Consider the following 19881-nt stretch of genomic DNA (forward strand, 5'->3'; position numbering starts at 1 on the left):
CGACTAGGGTAAGATTAGGGCCAATCAAAGATAGCAGTGGAAAGTTGTGTGTGGAATCTGAGGACATAGGGGAAGTGCTTAATGAATACTTTTCATCAGTATTCACATTGGAAAGGGGCAATGTTAGTGAGAATACAGAGACACAGGCTACAAGATTAGATGGGATTGAGGTTGACAAAGAGGAGGTTTTAGCAATTTTGGAAGATGGGAAAATAGATAAGAGCCCTGGGCCAGATAAGATTTATCCTCGGGTTCTCTGGGAAGCCGGGAGGAGGTTTCAGAGCCTTTGGCTTTGATCTTTATGTCATCGTTGTTGACAGGAGTAGTGCCAGAAGACTGAGGGATAGCAAATGTTGTTCCCTTGTTTAAGAAGAGGAGTCGGGACAATCCTGATAATTATAGGACAGTGAGCCTTACTTCAGTTGTTGGTAAGGTGTTGGAAAAGGTTCTAAGAGATAGGATTTATAATCATCTGGAAAGGAATAATTTGATCAAGGATAGCCAACACGGTTTTGTGAAGGATAGGTCGTGCCTCACTAACCTTATTGAGTTCTTCGAGAAGGTGACAAAACAGGTGTATGAAGGTAAGGCAGTTGATGTGGTCTATATGGGCTTCAGTAAGGTGTTTGATAAGGTTCCACATGGTAGGCTTTTGCACAAAATACAGAGTTTTGGGATTGAAGGTGATTTAGCGGTTTGGATCAGAAATCGGCGAGCTGAAAGAAGACAGAGGGTGGTGGTTGATGGGAAATGTTCATCCTGGAGTTCAGTTACTAGTGGTGTACTGCAAGGATCTGTTTTGGGGCCACTGCTGTTTGTCATTTTTATAAGTGACCTGGATGAGGGCGTAGAAGGGTGAGTTAGTAAATTTGTGGATAACACTAAGGTTGGTAGAGTTGTGGATAGTGCTGAAGGAGGTTATAGGTTACAGAGGGACATAGGTAAGCTGCAGAGCTGGGCTGAGAAGTGGCAAATGGAGTTTAATGCGGAAAAGTGTGAGGTAGTTCACTTTGGAAGAAGTAACAGGAATGCTGAGTACTGGGCTAATGGTAAAATTTCTGGCTGTGTAGATGAACAGAGAGAACTCGGTGTCCTGGCGCATGAATCCCTGAAAGTTGCCGCCCAGGTTGATAGGTTTTGTTAAGAAGGCATAAGGTGTTTTGGCGTTTATTGGTAAGGGGATTGAGTTTCGGAGCCACGAGGTCATGCTTCAGCTGTACAAGACATTGGTAAGGCTGCAGGCGGAGTATTGCGTGCAGTTCTGGTCACCGCATTATAGGGAGGACGTGGAAGCTTTTGAAACGGTTCAGAGGAGATTTGTTAGGATGTTGCCTGGTATGGAAGGAAGGTCTTCTGAAGAAAGGCTGAGGGACTTGAGGCTGTTTTCATTAGAGAGGAGAAGGTTGAGAGGTGATTTAATCGAGACATATAAAATAGTCAGAGGGTTAGATAGGGTGGACAGTGAGAGCCTTTTTCTTCAGATGGTGTAGGCCAACACGAGGGGACATAGCTTTAAATTGGGGGTTGATAGATTTTGGCCAGATATTAGAGGTAGTTCCTTTACTCAGAGTAGTGGGAGTGTGGAACAGCCTGCCTGCAACAGTAATAGATTTGCTGATGTTAAGTGTATTTTAATGGGCATTGGACATACATATGGATAATAATGGAAGAATAAAGAACAGAGAAAATTTACAGCCCAGGAACAGGCCATTCAGCCCTCCAAGCCTGAGCCGATCCAAATCCATTGTCTAAACCTGTCGTCCAATTCCTAAGCATCTGTATCTCTCTGCTCCCCACTTACTCATGCATCTGTCCAGATGCATCTTAAATGAATCTACCGTGCCTGCCTCTACCACCTCTGCTGGCAACGCATTCCAGGCACCTACCACCCTCTGTGTAAAGTACTTGCCACGTGTATCCCCCTTAAACTTTTCACCTCTCACCTTGAAAGCGTGACCTCTCGTTATTGAATCCTTCACCCTGGGAAAAAGCTTGTCTCTATCCACCCTGTCTATACCCTTCATGATTTTGTAACCTCAATCAGATCCCCCTCAATCTCCTTTTTTTCTAATGAAAATAAACCTAATCTACTCAATCTCTCTCCATAGCTAGCACCTTCCATACCAGGCAACATCCTCGTAAACCTTCTCTGCACCCTCTCCAAAGCATCCACATTCTTTTGGTAATGTGGCGACCAGAACTGTACACAGTATTCTAAATGCGGCCAAACCAACGTCGTGTATGATTTTAACATGACCTGCCAGCTCTTATATTCAATACCCCGTCCGATGAAGGAAAGCATACCATATGCCTTCTTGACCACTCTATCCACCTGTGCAGCAACCTTCAGGGAACAATGGACCTGAACTCCCAGATCTCTCTGCTCATCAACTTTTCCCAAGGCTCTTCCGTTTACTGTATAATTCACTCTAGAATTAGATTTCCCAAAATGCATCATCTCACATTTGCCCAGATTGACCTCAATCTTCCACTTCTCCGCCTAACTCTCCAGTCTATCTACATCTTCCTGTATTCTTTGACAGTTCCTTATGCTTTCTGCTACTGCACCAATCTTTGTGTCATCTGCAAACTTGCTGATCATACCAACAATGCCCTCTTCCAGATCATTTATGTATATGACAAACAACAGTGGCCCCAATACTGACCCCTGTGGAGCACCACTGGTCATCTTTCTCCATTTCGAGAAACTCCCTTCAACTACTACCCTTTGTATCCTGTTGCTCAACCAGCTCAACCTGGAATGGTTTGGGTCAGGTGGGCATCAGGCTATTTTCACAGGTTGGCACAACATCAAGGGCCAAAGACCTTGTACTGTGCTGTAATGTGCTATGATCTTCGTTCTAAAAGGATTGTCTTCCCTTAGATAAAGTTCCTCTATATTTTTAATTTATCTGATATACTTCTGCTGGACTCAACAGTGTTTACTTCCAGTCTCTTGGTGGCACACAAAACTACAATTAAATCCATGGGAGGTTTCTTTTGAGTCCTCTTTTGGACTCAGTCTTGGAAACCCCTAACTTCTTCCAGCATTCTAAGTAGCTATGTTCCACCTCAATACAATGAAAACAGTTCAGTCTTTGATTTTCATCTCTACCTTCACTCTTTTCTGACCTGAGGAAGAGACCTTGGAGTATTCCCTTACCTTGGCTACTTGCCTTCCTTTCACTCTCCCAGTTTACCTTCCTTTCACATTCTAGGATTAACAGAATAAAGCTTTATTTTAATGGATCAGCTCATAATCAGCCGTCAGATAATCAGCCTGTCTAGCAGTTGCAACCCTTTGGTCTTCAACATGAGGTTTAATTACAGAAGAATAGGGAGTTTTAAAATTCTTTTAATGATCTCTCCAAGGACTTCATACTGTGGTTGCAACTTCTAACGCTTGTATCTACTTGTTAAAATTTCTTCTCTTGACCCTTTCAAATTCAGTGTAGGTTTGTACAGGCTGTTCCATTAAATTCCTACACCTCTGCCTATATTCCTTTGGCACAAATTCATACATATCCAGCACCATGATCCCTAAATTCACCTCTAACGATGGACCTTATATTTCCTGGGCTTCACCTGCCAACGTATTCTGCATGGACAATGTTCACTCTTTTTCTGGCCAATTCAGTCAGCCCATCATTTTCTTCAAAGACATGAAGAATTCCTCCACAATTTTTCCTCAAATTTTAGTGGCTTGTACGAATACAAACATTCCCTTATTTTAGATTCAGACTAGGCTTTTCCCCACTATGCCCTACATCAGCATTTGAGGATCTTTTTAATTCTGGACATTTTAAGTTTATTTTTGTGGTCTCTCCCTTCCTCCTTCCCTCTCCTTTTGCCATTCTAATTCTCATTTTCTCATTTCCATTGCTGCTCTTTTAAATTCCATCTACCTTTTCTTATCTTTCTTGGTTCTTCCTTGCCATGTTCTGCCTTTTCAAATTCCACAACAAGCTTGTGTTAGAGTTTGAGTTGCTTTAATTTTTCCTCAGGCTCAAGCTGCTTCACTGGTAAGTCAATATTACTTCATTCTGTTGTTTCACTGCCTGTTCTTTGCTGGGCTAACCTTTGGATTATTCCTACCTTTTTAGCTTTATCAGGAAATAAAAGGTATGCCCTATCAACAAAAAGCAGAATAAATTGCCAATTGCCACCCCATCAGTCTACTCTTTATCCTCAGTAAAGTGATGGAAGGGGTTATCAAGCAGCACCTGCTCAGCAATAACCTGCTGAGTTCGGGTTCCACCAGAGCCACTCAGTTCCTGACCTCATTACAGCCTTGGTTCAAACATGGACAAAAGGGCTGAATTCCAGTGGGGAGGGGAGAGTGACAGCCCTCAACTTCACGGCTGCATTTGATGGAGTGAGGCATCAAGGAGCCCTAGCAAAACTGGAATCAATGGGTGTCAGGGGCAAACTATCCACTAGTTAGTGTTGTACCTGACGTATAGGAAAATGTTTGTGGTTGTTGGAGGTCAAACATTTCAGCTCCAGGATTTTTCTGTGGGAGTTCGTCAGGGTAGCGTCCTGGACCCAACCACCTTCAGCCGCTTTATCAATGACCTTCCCTCCATCATAAAGTCAGAAGTGGGGATGTCGCCGATGATTGCACAGTGTTCAGCACCATTCGCAACTCCTCGGATACTGAAGCAGTCCGTGTACAAATGCAACAAGATCTTGACAATGGCTGACAAGTAACATTCACGTCACACAACTGTTTAAATTAATTCATAGGATGTGGGTCTCACTGTCTAGGCCAGCATTTATTGCTCATCCCTAATTGCCCAGAGGGCAGTTAAGAGTTAACCACATTGCTGTGGGTCTGGAGTCACATATGGGTTCAACCAGGTAAGGACGGCAGACTTCCTTCGGCAAAGGATATTAGTGAAACAGATGGGTTTTTCCAACAATCGACAATGGATTCGTGGTCATCGTTGGACTCTTATTTTGAGATATTTTATTGAAATCAAATTCCATAATTAGCTGAAACATTTTCTGGGTCTCTGGGTTGACAGTCCAGTACTAATACCATGAGGTCATCACCTCACCTAACCAGTTCCAACAAGAGACAATTTAACCACTGCCCCCTTACATTCAAAGGTGTTAGCATAACTGAATTCCCTACTATCAACATCCTAAGGGTTATGAATGATCATAAGTTAAATTCGACTCACCACAAAAATCCAGTGGCTACAAAAGCAAGTCAGAGGCTAGGAATACTGCAGCATGTAACTCACCTCTTGACTTCCCAAAGTCTGTTCACCACCTACAAGGCACAAAGTCTGTTCACCACCTACAAGGCACAAAGTCTGTTCACCACCTACAAGGCACAAGTCAGGCGCATGATGAGTGCAGCTCCAACAACATTCAAGAAGCTTGATGCTATCCAGGTAAAGCAGCCCACTGTATTGACACTACATTCACAAACATCCACTCCCTTCTCCAGCGATGCTCAGAAGCAGCAGTGTGTACTATCTACAAGATGCACTGCAAAAGTTCATCAAAGATCCTTAGACGGCGTCTTCCAACTCCATGACCACTTCCATCTAGAAGAACAAGGTAGCAGATACAGGGAAACACCAGTCCTGCAAGATGCCTATCGAGAATCCTATTAAATATTGGATAGAACTTGCTGAATGAGGACAATTGAATATTATTGCAAATTCTGTAAGTTTAACTTGAAATGTTTATTGTATTTTTGAATAAATTTTGTGAATAAAGTATATTTTAGGGAGAAAAATTCATTATTGTCTAGAGAAGAAGGTGAGGAAAAGGCCCTGAGATAAGTAGATACAGAGTATAAGGGCCACATTCATTTTATTTTTCTGTTCTCATTTGCTCCCCATAACCTTTGATTCCCTTTAACCCTCAGATAAATATCTAACTCCTTCTTGAAGACATTCAATGCTTTGGTCTCAACCATTTTCTGTGGCAGACAATTCCACAAGTTCTCCATTCCCTGGGTGAAGACATTTCTCTTCATCTCTGTCTGAAATGGTCTACTCCGTATCCTTGGACTGTCGTCCCTGGTTCTGGACACCCAAGTCAGAAGGAACATCCTTCATTCCTCCATTTACTCTATCTAGTCCTGCTTTATAGGCTTTATAGGAATTTTTATACGTTTCTATGAGATTCCCCTCATTCTTCTAAACTCCAATGAATACAGTCCTAATCAATCTAGTTTCTCTTCATACATCAATTCTGCCATTACAGGAATCAAACTGGTAACCCTTTGTTGCACTTCCTCCATCACCAGAACATCCTTCCTCAGATAAGGAGACCAAAACTGCACGCAACAAACACTCCAAAGTGTGGTCTCATCACCCTGTATAATTGTAGCAAGTCATCGCTGTTACTGTACCTTGAATCATCTTCCAATGAAGACCAACATCCCATTTACCTTCTTCCCCATTTGCATGCTTACTTTCAGTGGCTGGTGTACAAGGACACCCAGGCCTCATTGTACCATTCCCCAATCTGTTGCTGTTCAGATGATATTCTGCTTTCCTGTTTTTTGATACCTTGGATAACCTCACATTTATCCACATGATACTGCATCTGCCATGTGCTTGCCACTCACTCAGCCTGCCCAAATCACACTGCATCATCTTTGCATTCTCCTCACACTTCCCCATCCCTCCAGCTTAGTGTCACCTGCAAACTTGGTGATATTCTATTAAATTCCCTCATCTAAATCATTAATTTACATTGAGAATAGCTGGGGACTGAGCACTGATCTCTGCAGTACCTCACGAGTCATTGACAACCACTTGAAAAATGGCCAGTTTATTTCTCCTCTTTGTTTCCTGTTTGCCAATCAGTTCTCTACCCATGTCAGCACACTACCCCCAATCCCATGTACTTACATTTTACAAGATATTTTCTCATTACAACCCTTGTATTTATTGCCCCAATATTATTCCACATATTTATTGTTCCAATATTGTCTCTGTATTTATTACCCCAGTGTTGTTTCCCCAGTGTTTATTGCCATATTAATATTGCCCTGTATTGATTGTCCAATACTATTACTCCTGTACTTATTGCTTGGTAGCTACTGCCCCAATATTGTTGATCCTGCATTTATCACTCATTGTTATTTCCCCAAATTTATTGCACAATTATTATTGCCCTGTATGGATTATCCAGTGGTATTACACCTATAATTACTTATCACCCAGTCTTAATGTCTCTGTATTTCTCACCCCAGAGAATGCCTCTATATATTGCCCTTGTATTTAATGACCCTGTATGTATAGCTCCAGCGTTAATGCTCCTGTTTTATTGCCCCTGTTTATTACCCCTATATTTATTGCTGCTGTGTCTATTACCCCTGCATTTATTGCCCTGTTTATTACCCATATTTATTACCCCTGTATTTATTACCCATGTTTATTACCCCTGTATTTATGACACTCTGTTTATTACCCCCGTGTTTATGACACTTTGTTTATTACCCGTGTTTATGACACTGTGTTTATTACCCTGTGTTTATTACCCCTGTGTTTATTACACTGTGTTTATTACCCCGTATTCATTATCCCATGTTTATTACCCCTGAGTTTATGACACTGTTTATTATTTCTGTGTTTATTACCCCCGTGTTTATTACCCCTGTGTTTATTACCCCCGTGTTTATGACACTGTGTTGATTACCCCTGTGTTTATTACTCCTGTGTTTATTACCTCTGAGTTTATGACACTGTTTATTATTTCTATGTTTATTACCCCCGTGTTTATTACCCCCGTGTTTATTCTCCCCGTGTTTATTACCCCTATGTTTATTACTCGTGTTTATTTCCCCCATGTTTATTACCCCCGTGTTATTACCCCAAATTTTACCCCATGTATTATTACCCCCGTGTTTATTTCCCATGTGTATATTACCCCCCGTGTTTATTACCCCCATCTTTACAATCCTGTATTTATTACCCCGTGTTTGTTACCCTCGTGTTTATGACACTGTTTATTACCCTGTGTTTATTACCCTTTGTTTATTAGCCCTGTGTTTGTTACCCCTGTGTTTATTACCCCTGTGTTTATTACTCCTGTGTTTATTACCCGTGCATATTACTCCCGTGTTTATTACCCTGTGTTTATTACCCCCGTATTTATTACTCCTGTGCTTATTACCCCTGTGTTTATTACCCCCATATTTATTCCCCCATGTTTATTACCCCTGTGTTTATTACCCCTGCGTTTATTACCAAGTTTATTACTCCCGTGCTTATTACTTGTGTTTATTACCCCGTGTTTATTACCCTTCCCCGTGTTTATTACACCTGTGTTTATTACCCCCATGTTTATTCCCCGTGTTTATTACCCCGTGTTTATTACACCCGTGATTATTACCCCCTATGTTTATTACCCCGTGTTTATTACCCTGTGTTTATTACCCCTCCCCGTGTTTATTATACCCGTGTTTATTACCCCCTGTGTTTATTACCCCTCCCCATGTTTATTACTCCCTGTGTTTATTACCCCTCCCCATGTTTATTACCCCCTGTGTTTATTACCCCTCCCCGTGTTTATTACCCCCTGTTTATTACCCCTCCCCATGTTTATTACCCCCTGTGTTTATTATCCCTCCCCATGTTTATTACCCCCTGTGTTTATTACCCCTCCCCATGTTTATTACCCCTCCCCATGTTTATTACCCCCTGTGTTTATTACCCCTCCCCATGTTTATTACCCCCTGTGTTTATTACCCCTCCCCATGTTTATTACCCCTGTGTTTATTACCCCCTGTGTTATCTGTTGCCCCGCTCAGTCCCTCCCCTCTGCCTCTCCCTGACGTCAGGCTCCTACAGCCGCAGCTCTCTCTCTCTCTCTCTGTCTCTGTGTCTCTGTCCCGCGGGTTGAACAATGGAGCGAGCCGCTACCTGTCCCGGTGCCGCTCTCCTCCTGCTCCTCTCCGCCGCAGCCGCCACCTGCAGCCCCGCCGCTGTCCAACCGTTCGACAGCCTCCTGGGAGACACGGCCCGGTGTCAGAGCCGCTGCCGCAACATCTTCCTCCTGGAGCGGCAGCCCACGGTAAGGCAGCCGCCTGGCCGACACCAGCAAACCGGCTCCCGGCTCCAGCAAGGGGGGAGAGAAACTGGGGAGAGAGGGGTGGGAACTGGGGAGGGGGGTAACCGGGGAGAGAGGGGGGTAACTGGGGAGGGGAGGGGAGGGGAAACTGGGGAGGGGGGGAACTGGGGAGAAGGGGTAACTGGAGGGAGAGGGATAACTGGAGGGAGGGGGGGAAACTGGGGAGAGAAGGGGAAACTGGGGTGAGAAGGGGAAACTGGGGTGAGAAGGGGGGAAACTGGGGAGGGGGGGAACTGGGGAGAGAGAGGGGGGAACTGGGGAGGGGGGAACTGGGGAGGGGGGAAACTGGGGAGAGAGGGGGGTAACTGGGGAGGGGAGGGGAGGGGAAACTGGGGAGGGGGGGAACTGGGGAGAAGGGGTAACTGGGGGGAGAAGGGGTAACTGGAGGGAGGGGGGGAAACTGGGGAGAGAAGGGGAAACTGGGGGGAGAAGGGGGGAAACTGGGGAGGGGGGGAACTGGGGAGAGAGAGGGGGGAACTGGGGAGGGGGGAAACTGGGGAGAGAGGGGGGTAACTAGGGAGAGAGGGGGATAACTGGGGGGAACTGGCGAGAGAGGGGCGTAACTAGGGAGAGAGGGGAATAACTGGGGGAAACTGGGGAGAGAGGGGAGGGTAACTGGGGAGAGAGGGGGGAAACTGGGGAGAGAGGGGGGGAAACTGGGGAGAGAGGGGGGAAACTGGGGAGAGAGAGGGGTAACTGGGGAGAGAGAGGGGTAACTGGGGAGAGGGGAGGGTAACTGGGGAGAGAGGGGGATAACTGGGGGGGAACTGGGGAGAGTGGGGGGGAACTGGGGAGAGAGGGGGGAAAATGGGGAGAGAGGGGGTAACTGGGGAGAGAGGGGGTAACTGGGGAGAGAGGGAGGAAACTGGGGGGAGAAGGGGGGAAACTGGGGAGGGGGGGAACTGGGGAGAGGGAGGGGGGGAACTGGGGAGAGAGAGGGGGGGAACTGGGGAGAGGGGGGGTAACTAGGGAGAGAGGGGGATAACTGGGGGGAACTGGGGAGAGAGGGGCATAACTAGGGAGAGAGGGGAATAACTGGGGGAAACTGGGGAGAGAGAGGGGCAACTGGGGAGAGGGGAGGGTAACTGGGGAGAGAGGGGGATAACTGGGGGGGAACTGGGGAGAGAGGGGGGAAACTGGGGGGAGAGGGGAGGGTAACTGGGGAGAGAGGGGGGTAACGGGGGAAACTAGGGAGAGAGGGGGGACTGGGGAGAGGGGGGGGGACTGGGGAGAGAGGGGGGGAACTGGGGAGAGAGGGGGATAACTGAGAGGGAACTGGGGAGAGAGGGGGGAAACTGGGAGAGAGGGTATAGAGACACAGGAAAGGTTGCAAGGAGACAGGATGAAAGGAAAATTGGACAGCAAATGAATGAAGGGAGAGTGAGGGTTGGAAGGAGGTTTTGAAGGATAGATAGAGTGAGGGTGGGGAAGGGATTGGATGGAGATTTGGGGAAGGGACAGAGCGAGTGATGGGTGGAGAGAGAGAGAGGGCTTTTTTTAGGTAATGGGCCATGCCTTGTGACAATCCAATCGCTGTCAAAGACCAGCTGCAAATATCAACGTAAACCCTCACAGTCTGTAGCCCGCAGATCTCTGAAAATGTCGACCCTGGGTTGGGGGAAGGTGGGTGTCTGTGACTGGGTCGATACTAGATTGTGGTATCAGCTTGAGAACTGATTCTGGGTGCTTCAATATGATTTAAAATTATCCCCAAGCTAAAGGGAAAGCAGCTTTGAAGGTTTTGTGATTTAACATTCTGCCTAATGCTTTGAGTAGTATTGGGATTGAAAAGCTGAGGGCAATCATCTTGTGTGGATGACAGATTGAGGTGTGTGTCATGGTATCAGATTCCCATCTGGTCCCTACCAGCTGATGAGGAAGGAGCTTTAATCTCTCTGTGCTTCCTGTGTCACCCTGGCAAAAATTTACAGTTTCAATCCAACCTATGGTGCAACTTCACAACTAGAGGTTTACATTTTCTAAAAATCTGAGTGAAACCATGTTTTTAAATCTTCAATGTGTCTGTTTAATTGTCAGTTCTGCACAATTTGTTAACATCATTCCCACAGCGTGAATGCAGTGGTGTGTGGCACTGGGCTATACACACTGGAGAGGTACGACTATGGTACCAGGCTGTAGGGAGAGAGCTAACATCAGTTGTAGCATCAGGCAGAGGCAGCAGTGTTAGTTTCGGGTGGAGGTTGGTTTCTGAAAGCCCCAGCAAAGGAATTTGCTAGACTGTCTCTCTCGGAGTTCAATATCCAGTTATCAAGCAAACTGCAGAATGGACACAGGCGACAGCTGCCTGTGTGAGTACTTGAGAATGCCATGGTGCCTGTACCCCAGTGAGAGCCACTGTGTGTGTGTGTGTGTAAGACCCTGTACCCCAGTGAGATCCAGTGAGTGTGGGGTACCCTGTACCCCAGTGAGATCCAGTGAGTGTGGGGGATCCTGTATCCCAGTGAGAGTCAGCGTGTGTGTATGTGGGACCCTGTACCCCAGCGAGAGTCCCTGTGTGTGGGGGGGGATCCTGTATCCCAGTGAGAGTCAGTGTGTGTGTATGTGGGACCCTGTACCCCAGAGAGAGTCCTTGTGTGTGGGGGGGGGAGATGACCCTGTACCCCAGTGAGAGTCAGCGTGTGTGTGTGGGACCCTGTATCCCAGTGAGAGTCAGTGTCTGGAACCCTGTATCCCAGTAAAAGTCAGTGTGTGTGGAACTGTATTCCAGTGAGGACATTGATCCTTCTGTCCACAGAACCTTTTGAGGAATTTAAACAAAATGCCTGAAAGAAAGGAAGACAAACATAGTGTAACAAATAGGAGCAGGAGGAAGCCATCTGGCCCTGTAAGGTGAAAGTGAGGACTGCAGATGCTGGAGATCAGAGTCAAGAGTGTAGTGCTGGAAAAGCACAGCAGGTCAGGCAGCATCCGAGGAACAGGAAAATCAATGTTTCGGGCATAAGCCCTTCATCAGGACTGCACTGACAACGTTGGTGTAGAGCAGTCTGATCCAATTGCAGATTCCCTCCCCAAAGCCCATTTTGGAGAGAACATCCCTCATATACCTGTGTGATATCCTGTCAAAGGCTTTCTCCTGGTCCAGGCTGATCAGGCAGGTGTCCACCCCTCTGTCCTGCATGTAGATGATCGTATCCCTGAGGAGTGTGAGACTCTCAGCGATCTTCCTGCCCGGTACAGCACAGGTTTGGTCGGGGTGAATCACAGACCCCAGAGCAGACCTGACCCGGTTGGTGATTACCTTTGACAGAATTTTGTAATCTGCACTCAACAGTGAGATTGGTCTCCAATTTCTGAGTTCCTCCCTCGCCCTCTTCCGCTTGTAGATGAGGGTGATGATGCCTTTCCTCATGGATTCACTCATGGTATACTGACATACACCTCCAGCAGGTCCTGGCCAATCAAGTCCCTCAGAGCGGAATAGAGCTCGACCGGTAAGCCGTCACTTCTGGGAGTTTTATTCTTTTCAAAGGACTCGAGGGCCTTGGTCAGCTCGTCCAGAGATAGCGGCTGGTCCAGCCTCTCCCGTGTTCTGTCGTCTAAGACCTCCGTGATAGAGGACAGGAACGACTGGGAGGCCGCGCTGTCGGTAGGCTTCGCGTCATACAGGCTGGCATAGAAGGATTTACTGATCCTCATGACGTCAGCCTGAGATGACATTACCGAGCCATCTTCTTCCTTCAGGCTGCTGAGCACGGAGCTCTCTTTGTGCTCCTCCTGGAAGAAGAAACGTGATCACGTCTCGTCCTGCTCCACCGAGTGGACCCTGGACCGGACGATTATCTTGGAGGCCTCCGAGACAAAGAGCGAGGCTTGCTGGCCCTTCACCTCCTTGAGGTCCTCCGTGACATCAACCCCCATCGTCTGCAGCAGGAGCAGGTTCTGCATACTTTCCTGGAGCTGGGACAGTTTTCCCCACCCCTCTCTCACCTCCTGAACACCTTTAAGGATGAAGAACCTCTTGATGTTCCCTTTTACTGTTTCCCACCAGTCCGTTGGGGACTCAAAGAGGGGCTTCACGGTTCTCCAACCTGTGTAGTCCCTCTTGAGCTCCTCAATGTTTCCCGGGGTCAACAGCTTTGTGTTTAGCTTCCACGTTCCCTTACCAGCCAGCTATCGTCCTGTAGGTGACAGTTTGCCAGCAGGAGGCAGTGGTCAGAGAAGAACACTGGCTTGATGTCAGTGGATCTGACCGAGAGTATTCGGGACATAAACAGGTCATCGATCCTTGAGCAGATAGACCCGTCTGCCCTTGACCAGGTGTATCTACGCTGCGCTCCATCTGCAGGGGCGCTGAAGACGTCCTGCAACTTGGCATCTTTTACCGTGTCCATCAGGGCTCTGGACGTGGCGTCCAGTTTACTGTCCCCCCCTCCCTCCCCCTCCGCCGGATCGTCCATCTGCATCAATGATACAGTTGATGTCTCCGGCCAGAATGACTGGCCTGGACGTAGCCAGCAACAGTGGAAGCTGCTGCAGGATGGCCAACCGTTCCCTCTTACCCACTGGGGTGTACACATTAATCAGTCTCAGGGGAGCATTCCTGTCCGTGACGTCGGCGACGAGGAGGCGCCCGCCCACCACCTCCTTAACCTCAGAGATGGTGAAGTTACCTCCCCGCAACAGGATACCCAGGCTGGAGGCGTGGCGATTGTTGCCCCTCGACCAAACTGACGGACGATGGGCCCACAAGCTCGACCATCTCCTGTAGCTGCTGAGGTGCGGTATCCCACACTCCTGCAGAAACAGGACGTCGGCTTTAACGTCGGCCAGGAAGGCCATCGTAGAAACACATCGCGTAGCCAATTTGAAGCTACGCACATTGATGCTGGCAATTTTTAACCCCATTTTAACAGTTTACAAGGTTAACAGTGTCCATTTGCTGCTGGTCTTGCCCCTCTGGGGTATCTGTGTGCATCCCCATGGTGACAGCAAACTACTGGACCCTCCCAGGGCTGAGGTAGCTGTCCGGTTCCACGCTGGAGCCATTTCCCTGCTCTGGTGTTTTTGGGTTGGGCCCAGGATCCGCACCGTCCAGTTCTCCATCTGACAGCGGGGCTGTCACTGGGCCGCTGCTCCCAGTTACCTGGACCTGTGGGCCGGTGGGTACCCCTTGGTTCTCACCGAGTGGGGGGGAGGCCTTTCCCCATCCCCTCAGTGGGATTGTCTTTTCCTGTTTGGGCGGTGCTGCCCTCCTTTCTCCCTGTGGTGCTCTGTCTCTTCCTCTGGTGACGACCCTCCTTGCGCCCGTCCTCACCGTCGGAAGAGCTGCCTATATCCTCGTCGTGTAGGTGTCGCTTCCCTCTTTGCTGTACATGTGGCCCACCTCTCCGCACAGATTACAGTTCTTGGCCTCCTTACATTCCTTGGTCGGGTGGCCTTCCTGCTTGTAGTTTCAGCAGACGGTCACCTTACAATCTGCCACCATGTGGCCTGACCTCCCGCAGGTTCGGCACACCTTCGGCTGCCCTGCGTATGTCAGGTAACCTCTGCTTCTCCAATGGCAAAGCTGGAGGGTGGGTGGAGGATGTTCCCACTGGCATCGACCCTCAGGGTTACCCTGACCTGTCGTTTGCTGGTCCAGATCCTGAAAGGATCGACCACATCGGTACTCTCTCCCTCGACCTGGACGTATCTTCTCAGGAAGGTCAGGACATCTGCTGCTGGGACGTGAGGGTTGTACATATGGATTGTAACAACCCGACTCCTCTGCGCAGGAAGCACACGCAACGGGACAAACGACAACATGGAGAACAAAGGTTCCCCTTCCTTCTCCTTGAAGACCTTCAGGAGCTGCTCGCAATTCTTCACGCTCCTGAAGGTCACGTCGAAATAGTCTGCCGCAGGGAAATCCTGCAGGCAGTACACTTTTTTTTATTTCAAAATTATACTTTATTCATAAAATACTTTAATGATCTGTACAACTGGACATGCCATACATATGTAAACATTCCATTTGTTTGCATACCGAAAACAGAGTAATCATTCCTATTTACAGGTCTGTACGATTATATTTTTAGCTGAGGCGTCAGCAGAGCCCAAATGACTGTGTGGGCCCCCTGTTCTTCTTTAGGCAGGCCGATGTTACATGGTGGTCTTTCCCCATCGCGCCTTGGCGGCAGCTGCCCCAAGCTTCAGCACGTCCCTCAACACATAGTCCTGGACCTTGGAATGTGCCAGTCTGCAACACTCAGTCGGGGTCAACTCCTTCAGCTGGAAGATCAGCAGGTTTCGGACCGCCCAGAGAGCGTCCTTCACCGAGTTGATGATCCTCCAGGCACAGTTGATGTTCGTCTCGGTGTGCGTCCCGGGGAACAGGCTGTAGAGCACGGAGTCCCGCGTCACGGCGCTGCTCGGGATGAACCTCGACAAACACCACTGCATTCCTCTCCAGACTTCCTCTGCATAGGCACATTCCAGAAGGAGGTGTGTGACAGTCTCCTCCCCCCGCAGCCACTTCGAGGGCAGCGTGTGGTGTGGCTGAGAGTCCGGACGTGCATAAAGGATCTCACAGGCAGAGCCCTTCGCACCACCAGCCAAGCCACGTCTTGGTGCTTGTTGGAAAGTTCTGGCGATGAGGCATTCTGCCAAATGACTTTGACAGTCTGCTCAGGGAACCGCTCGACAGGATCCGCCCTCTCCTTTTCCCGAAGGGTCTCAAGGACGCTACGTGCTGACCACTTCCTGATGGACTTGTGGTCAAAGGTGTTTTTCTTCATAAACTTCTCCACAAAGAACAGGTGATACAGAACGGTCCAACTACTTGGAGTGTTCCGCGGCAGCGAGGCCAGGCCCATCCATTGCAACACCGGGGACAGGTAGAACCTCAGTACGTAGTGACACTTGGTGTTTGCTTACCGGGGATCCACGCACAGCTTGATGCAGCCACATACAAAGGTGGCCATCAGGGTGAGGGTGGCATTGGATGTATTTTTTCCCCTGTTGCCCAGATCTTTGTACAGCGAGTCCCTTCGGACCCGGTCCATCTTTGACCTCCATATAAACTGGAAGATGGCTCGGGTGACTAAGCGGCACAGGTTCTGAGAATAGGCCAGACCTGTGCCACGTATAATAGCAATGACAGTGCCTCACACCTGATGACCAGGTTTTTTCCCACGATGGAGAGTGACCATAGTTTCCATCTGCCTCACTTTGCTGATACACTCCTCCCAAGACTTGGCGCATGCCCCAGCCCCCCCCCCCCCCCGAACCAAATACCCAGCACCTTCAGGTGGTCGGTCCTGACGGTGAAGGGGATCGAGGATTGGTCGGCCCAGTTCCCGAAGAGCATGGCCTCACTCTTGCCTTGGGTTACCTTGGCCCATGAATTTGCACACGGACAGTAGATCCGAGCAGAAAACGGCGACGTCATCCATGTACAGGGAGGCCTTGACCTGCAGGCCCCCGCTGCCAGGAATAGTCACCCCTCTCAGGCTCGCATCCTTCCTGTTGAACTCGGCAAATGGCTCTATGCAGCACACAAACAAGGTAGGAGAGAGTGGGCAGCCCTGCCTGACTCCAGATCTGACTGGGAAGCTATCTGATTCCCACCCATTGATTGAGACTGCACTGACAACGTTGGTGTAGAGCAGTCTGATCCAATTGCAGATTCCCTCCCCAAAGCCCATTTTGGAGAGAACATCTCTCATATACCTGTGTGATATCCTGTCAAAGGCTTTCTCCTGGTCCAGGCTGATCAGGCACGTGTCCAACCCTCTGTCCTGCATGTAGGCGATCGTATCCCTGAGGAGTGCGAGACTCTCAGCGATCTTCCTGCCCGGTACAGCACAGGTTTGGTCAGGGTGAATCACCGGCCCCAAAGCAGACCTGACCTGGTTGGCAATTACCTTTGACAGAATTTTGTAATCCGCATTCAACAGTGAGATTGGTCTCCAATTTTTGAGTTCCTCCCTCTCCCCGTTCCGCTTGTAGATGAGGGTGATGATGCCTTTCCTCATGGATTCACTCATGGTACCTGCCCGAAGTATACTGACATTCACCTCCAGCAGGTCCTGGCCAATCAAGTCATCTTCTTCCTTCAGGCTGCTGAGCACGGAGCTCTCTTTGTGCACCTTCTGGAAGAAGAAACGTGAGCATGTCTCGTCCTGCTCCACCGAGTGGACCCTGGACCGGAAGATTATCTTGGAGGCCTCCGAAGCAAAGAGCGAGGCTTGCTGGCCCTTCACCTACTTGAGGTCCTCCGTGACCTTGACCCCCATCGTCTGCAGCAGGAGCAGGTTCTGCATACTTTCCTGGAGCTGGGACAGTTTTCCCCGCCTCTCTCTCACCTCCTGAACACCTTTGAGGATGAAGAACCTCTTGATGTTCCCTTTTACTGATGACTCGCAATACGATCCCCTCCCCTGCCAGCACACGTCTGCTGTGTCGAACCTGCAGCACTCAAGCAGAATCTCTTCCTCTGGTCCTCAGGAACTACACATATTCCGAGCCAAAAGGCCGAGATGCAGGCTTATGCCTGAAACATTGACTCTCCTGCTCCTGAGATGCTGCCTGACCTGCTGTGCTTTTCTATCTGGCAGGTCAAGCCTGCTATTCAATAAGATCATGGTGGAAATTTTTGTGGCCTCGGCTCCACCTACCCACCCTCTCGCAAAAACTTGTAGAACATAGAACATAGAATTGTACAGCACAGAACGGCCTTTTATCCTACTCTAAGATCAGGACAATGAAGGGTATGTAGATTAGTCTATCTCCCATGTGCCTATCCAAAAGTCGCTTAAATGTCCCTTGTGTATCTGACTCTGCTGGCAGTGCATTCCACACACCCACCACTCTCTGTGTAAAGAACCTACCTCTGACATCTCCCCTAAACCTTCGTCCAATCACCTTAAAATTATGCCCCCTCATGATAGCCATTTCCGCCCTGGGAAAAAGTCTCTGATTATCCACTCAATCTATGGCTCTCATCTTGTACACCTGTCATCCTTCTTCGCTGCACTGAGAAAAGCCCTCGCTCCCTCAACCTTGCTCCATACCTTTACTGTTCAAAAGTTAGCTTTAAAAACATTTAGTGAGGAAGCTTCAACCACTTCACTGGACAGGTAATTCCATAGATTCAAAACCAGAATTTGCTGGAAAAGCTCAGCAGGTCGGGCAGCATCTGTGAAAAGAAATCAGAGTTAACATTTTGGATCAGGTGACACTTCCTCAGAACTGGAACCTTTTGCTGGATGTAGTTTGTGAAACAAAATAATGTGTATCAGGTCAACAGTCCCTGCTGAGTAATTTAATTAAGAATAAAGGTTGGTCCTGTGTGGGTTTACATTGTGAAACAGCCACCTCCAGGTAGGGAGGTGATGTAGTGAGACAGTCCCTGAAACACACTTTCCATGTCATTCCCTTCTGTCTGTTTTCATTTCTCCCCTAGGAGGTGCCACTGAGTGCTTGTCAGCGAGGCTGTCGACTGTTCTCTATCTGTCAGTTTGTGGATGGTGTCAGTGATTTGAACAGCACCAGGGCTGAGTGTGAGGCAGGTAAGGATCTGGTGACAATATCATGTGCTTGAGATCCCTGGCTACCAAACCAATGAAGAAAGAACTAGATTTCCATTCCCCGCTGTGTGAGCACATGCTGCCTGGGAACTATCTGAATTTAAGGTTCTTGTGCTGCATGCTCTGCCCTGGAGAAAGTGTTTCCTCTTTGTTGCGCCTGTTGAAACTTCTCTCCAGTTTAAGCACCTTAATTAGATTACCCCATCATCTTCTAAATGAAAATGAATACAAATTTTGTCAAGTTGGGTTTTCTTTAGCTCAGGTCATGGTATCCCTTCCTCTGGACCAGGAGGCCTTCCTTCCTTAGAGGTGTGCAATAACATCTTGGAACAAGTCAATTAGGACATCGCTCCAAGCCTAGCCTTTGAAATCTGTCCTCATAATTTAATCCTTTGAATCCTGATAGCGTTGATGACTCCTTCCTGCTCAGCATGAACTGACTGACTGCTGCTTTGTGTGAATTAGCCTGCAGGAAAAGAGCATCTTGTGCATTAAAGCATCTCCACACTCGATGGCTGAACAATCCTCCCAGTGTTACCAGCCAAAGTTCACTCTGCTACTGGGGCTCACGTATGACCAGTCAGGGAATACACCAGCGCAGGAGGAGACCATTTGGTCCATCATAACTGAACTGGTTCTTAGAAAGAACTTATTTCTTCCTCCCTTGAATCAGTTTCCTCTCCTCTTGTCCACTGCCTTCCCACTAACATCTGCAATTTCTCTGATGCTTTTTGTTGGTTACAGAATTTCCAGTTCATGGGCTCCAGCTGCCTCCCAAGGTCTGGATCCTAGGGTCTTAGAAGAAGCAGCAATACAGATAACAGATGCAGGGGTATCATCATTCACAATTCCTTCAGTTTTAGAAGGGTCCTAGTGTCTTGAGCAATTGGATAATTTAATCCCTTTTGTTGAAGAAAGGGAGGCAAAAAGCAGGATACTATAGATAACCTAACATCTAATTGATGGAAGGTACTAGAATTATTGAGGAGGTCATAAGAGGATACATGGAAAACCACAAGTTGACCAGGTGGAGCTAACATGGCTTTGTGAAAAGGAATGACACTTGACCAATCTATGAGAGTTTTTCAATGAAGTAATATTCAGATTTTATGGAGGGGAACCAGTAGATGAGGGGTACTTTGATTTTCAGAAAACATTCGATAAGGTGCCACGTGAAAGGTTGTTGCACAAGATCAGAGTACTGTACATGGTATAACAGGTAACATATTAACTTGGGTAAAAATTGGTT

The 19881-nt window shown here is 48.0% G+C and overlaps 1 protein-coding gene across 3 annotated transcripts in view; it reads left to right on the top strand.

Moving 5' to 3' along the window:
• The first annotated feature begins 8807 nt into the window (after positions 1 to 8807).
• Positions 8808 to 19881, top strand: part of tmem59l (transmembrane protein 59-like) — a 48745-nt gene continuing 37671 nt past the window's right edge. For all 3 annotated transcript variants that reach the window (XM_072594437.1, XM_072594435.1, XM_072594436.1), the window contains exons 1-2: positions 8808 to 9045; positions 18509 to 18614. In XM_072594437.1, the coding sequence (XP_072450538.1) occupies positions 8878 to 9045; positions 18509 to 18614 (274 nt within the window). In that variant the 5' untranslated portion in view covers positions 8808 to 8877. The remainder of the gene's footprint in view (positions 9046 to 18508; positions 18615 to 19881) is intronic.

The sequence above is a fragment of the Chiloscyllium punctatum genome, chromosome 24 (assembly GCF_047496795.1).
Source record: "Chiloscyllium punctatum isolate Juve2018m chromosome 24, sChiPun1.3, whole genome shotgun sequence".
Taxonomy (NCBI): Eukaryota; Metazoa; Chordata; class Chondrichthyes; order Orectolobiformes; family Hemiscylliidae; genus Chiloscyllium; species Chiloscyllium punctatum.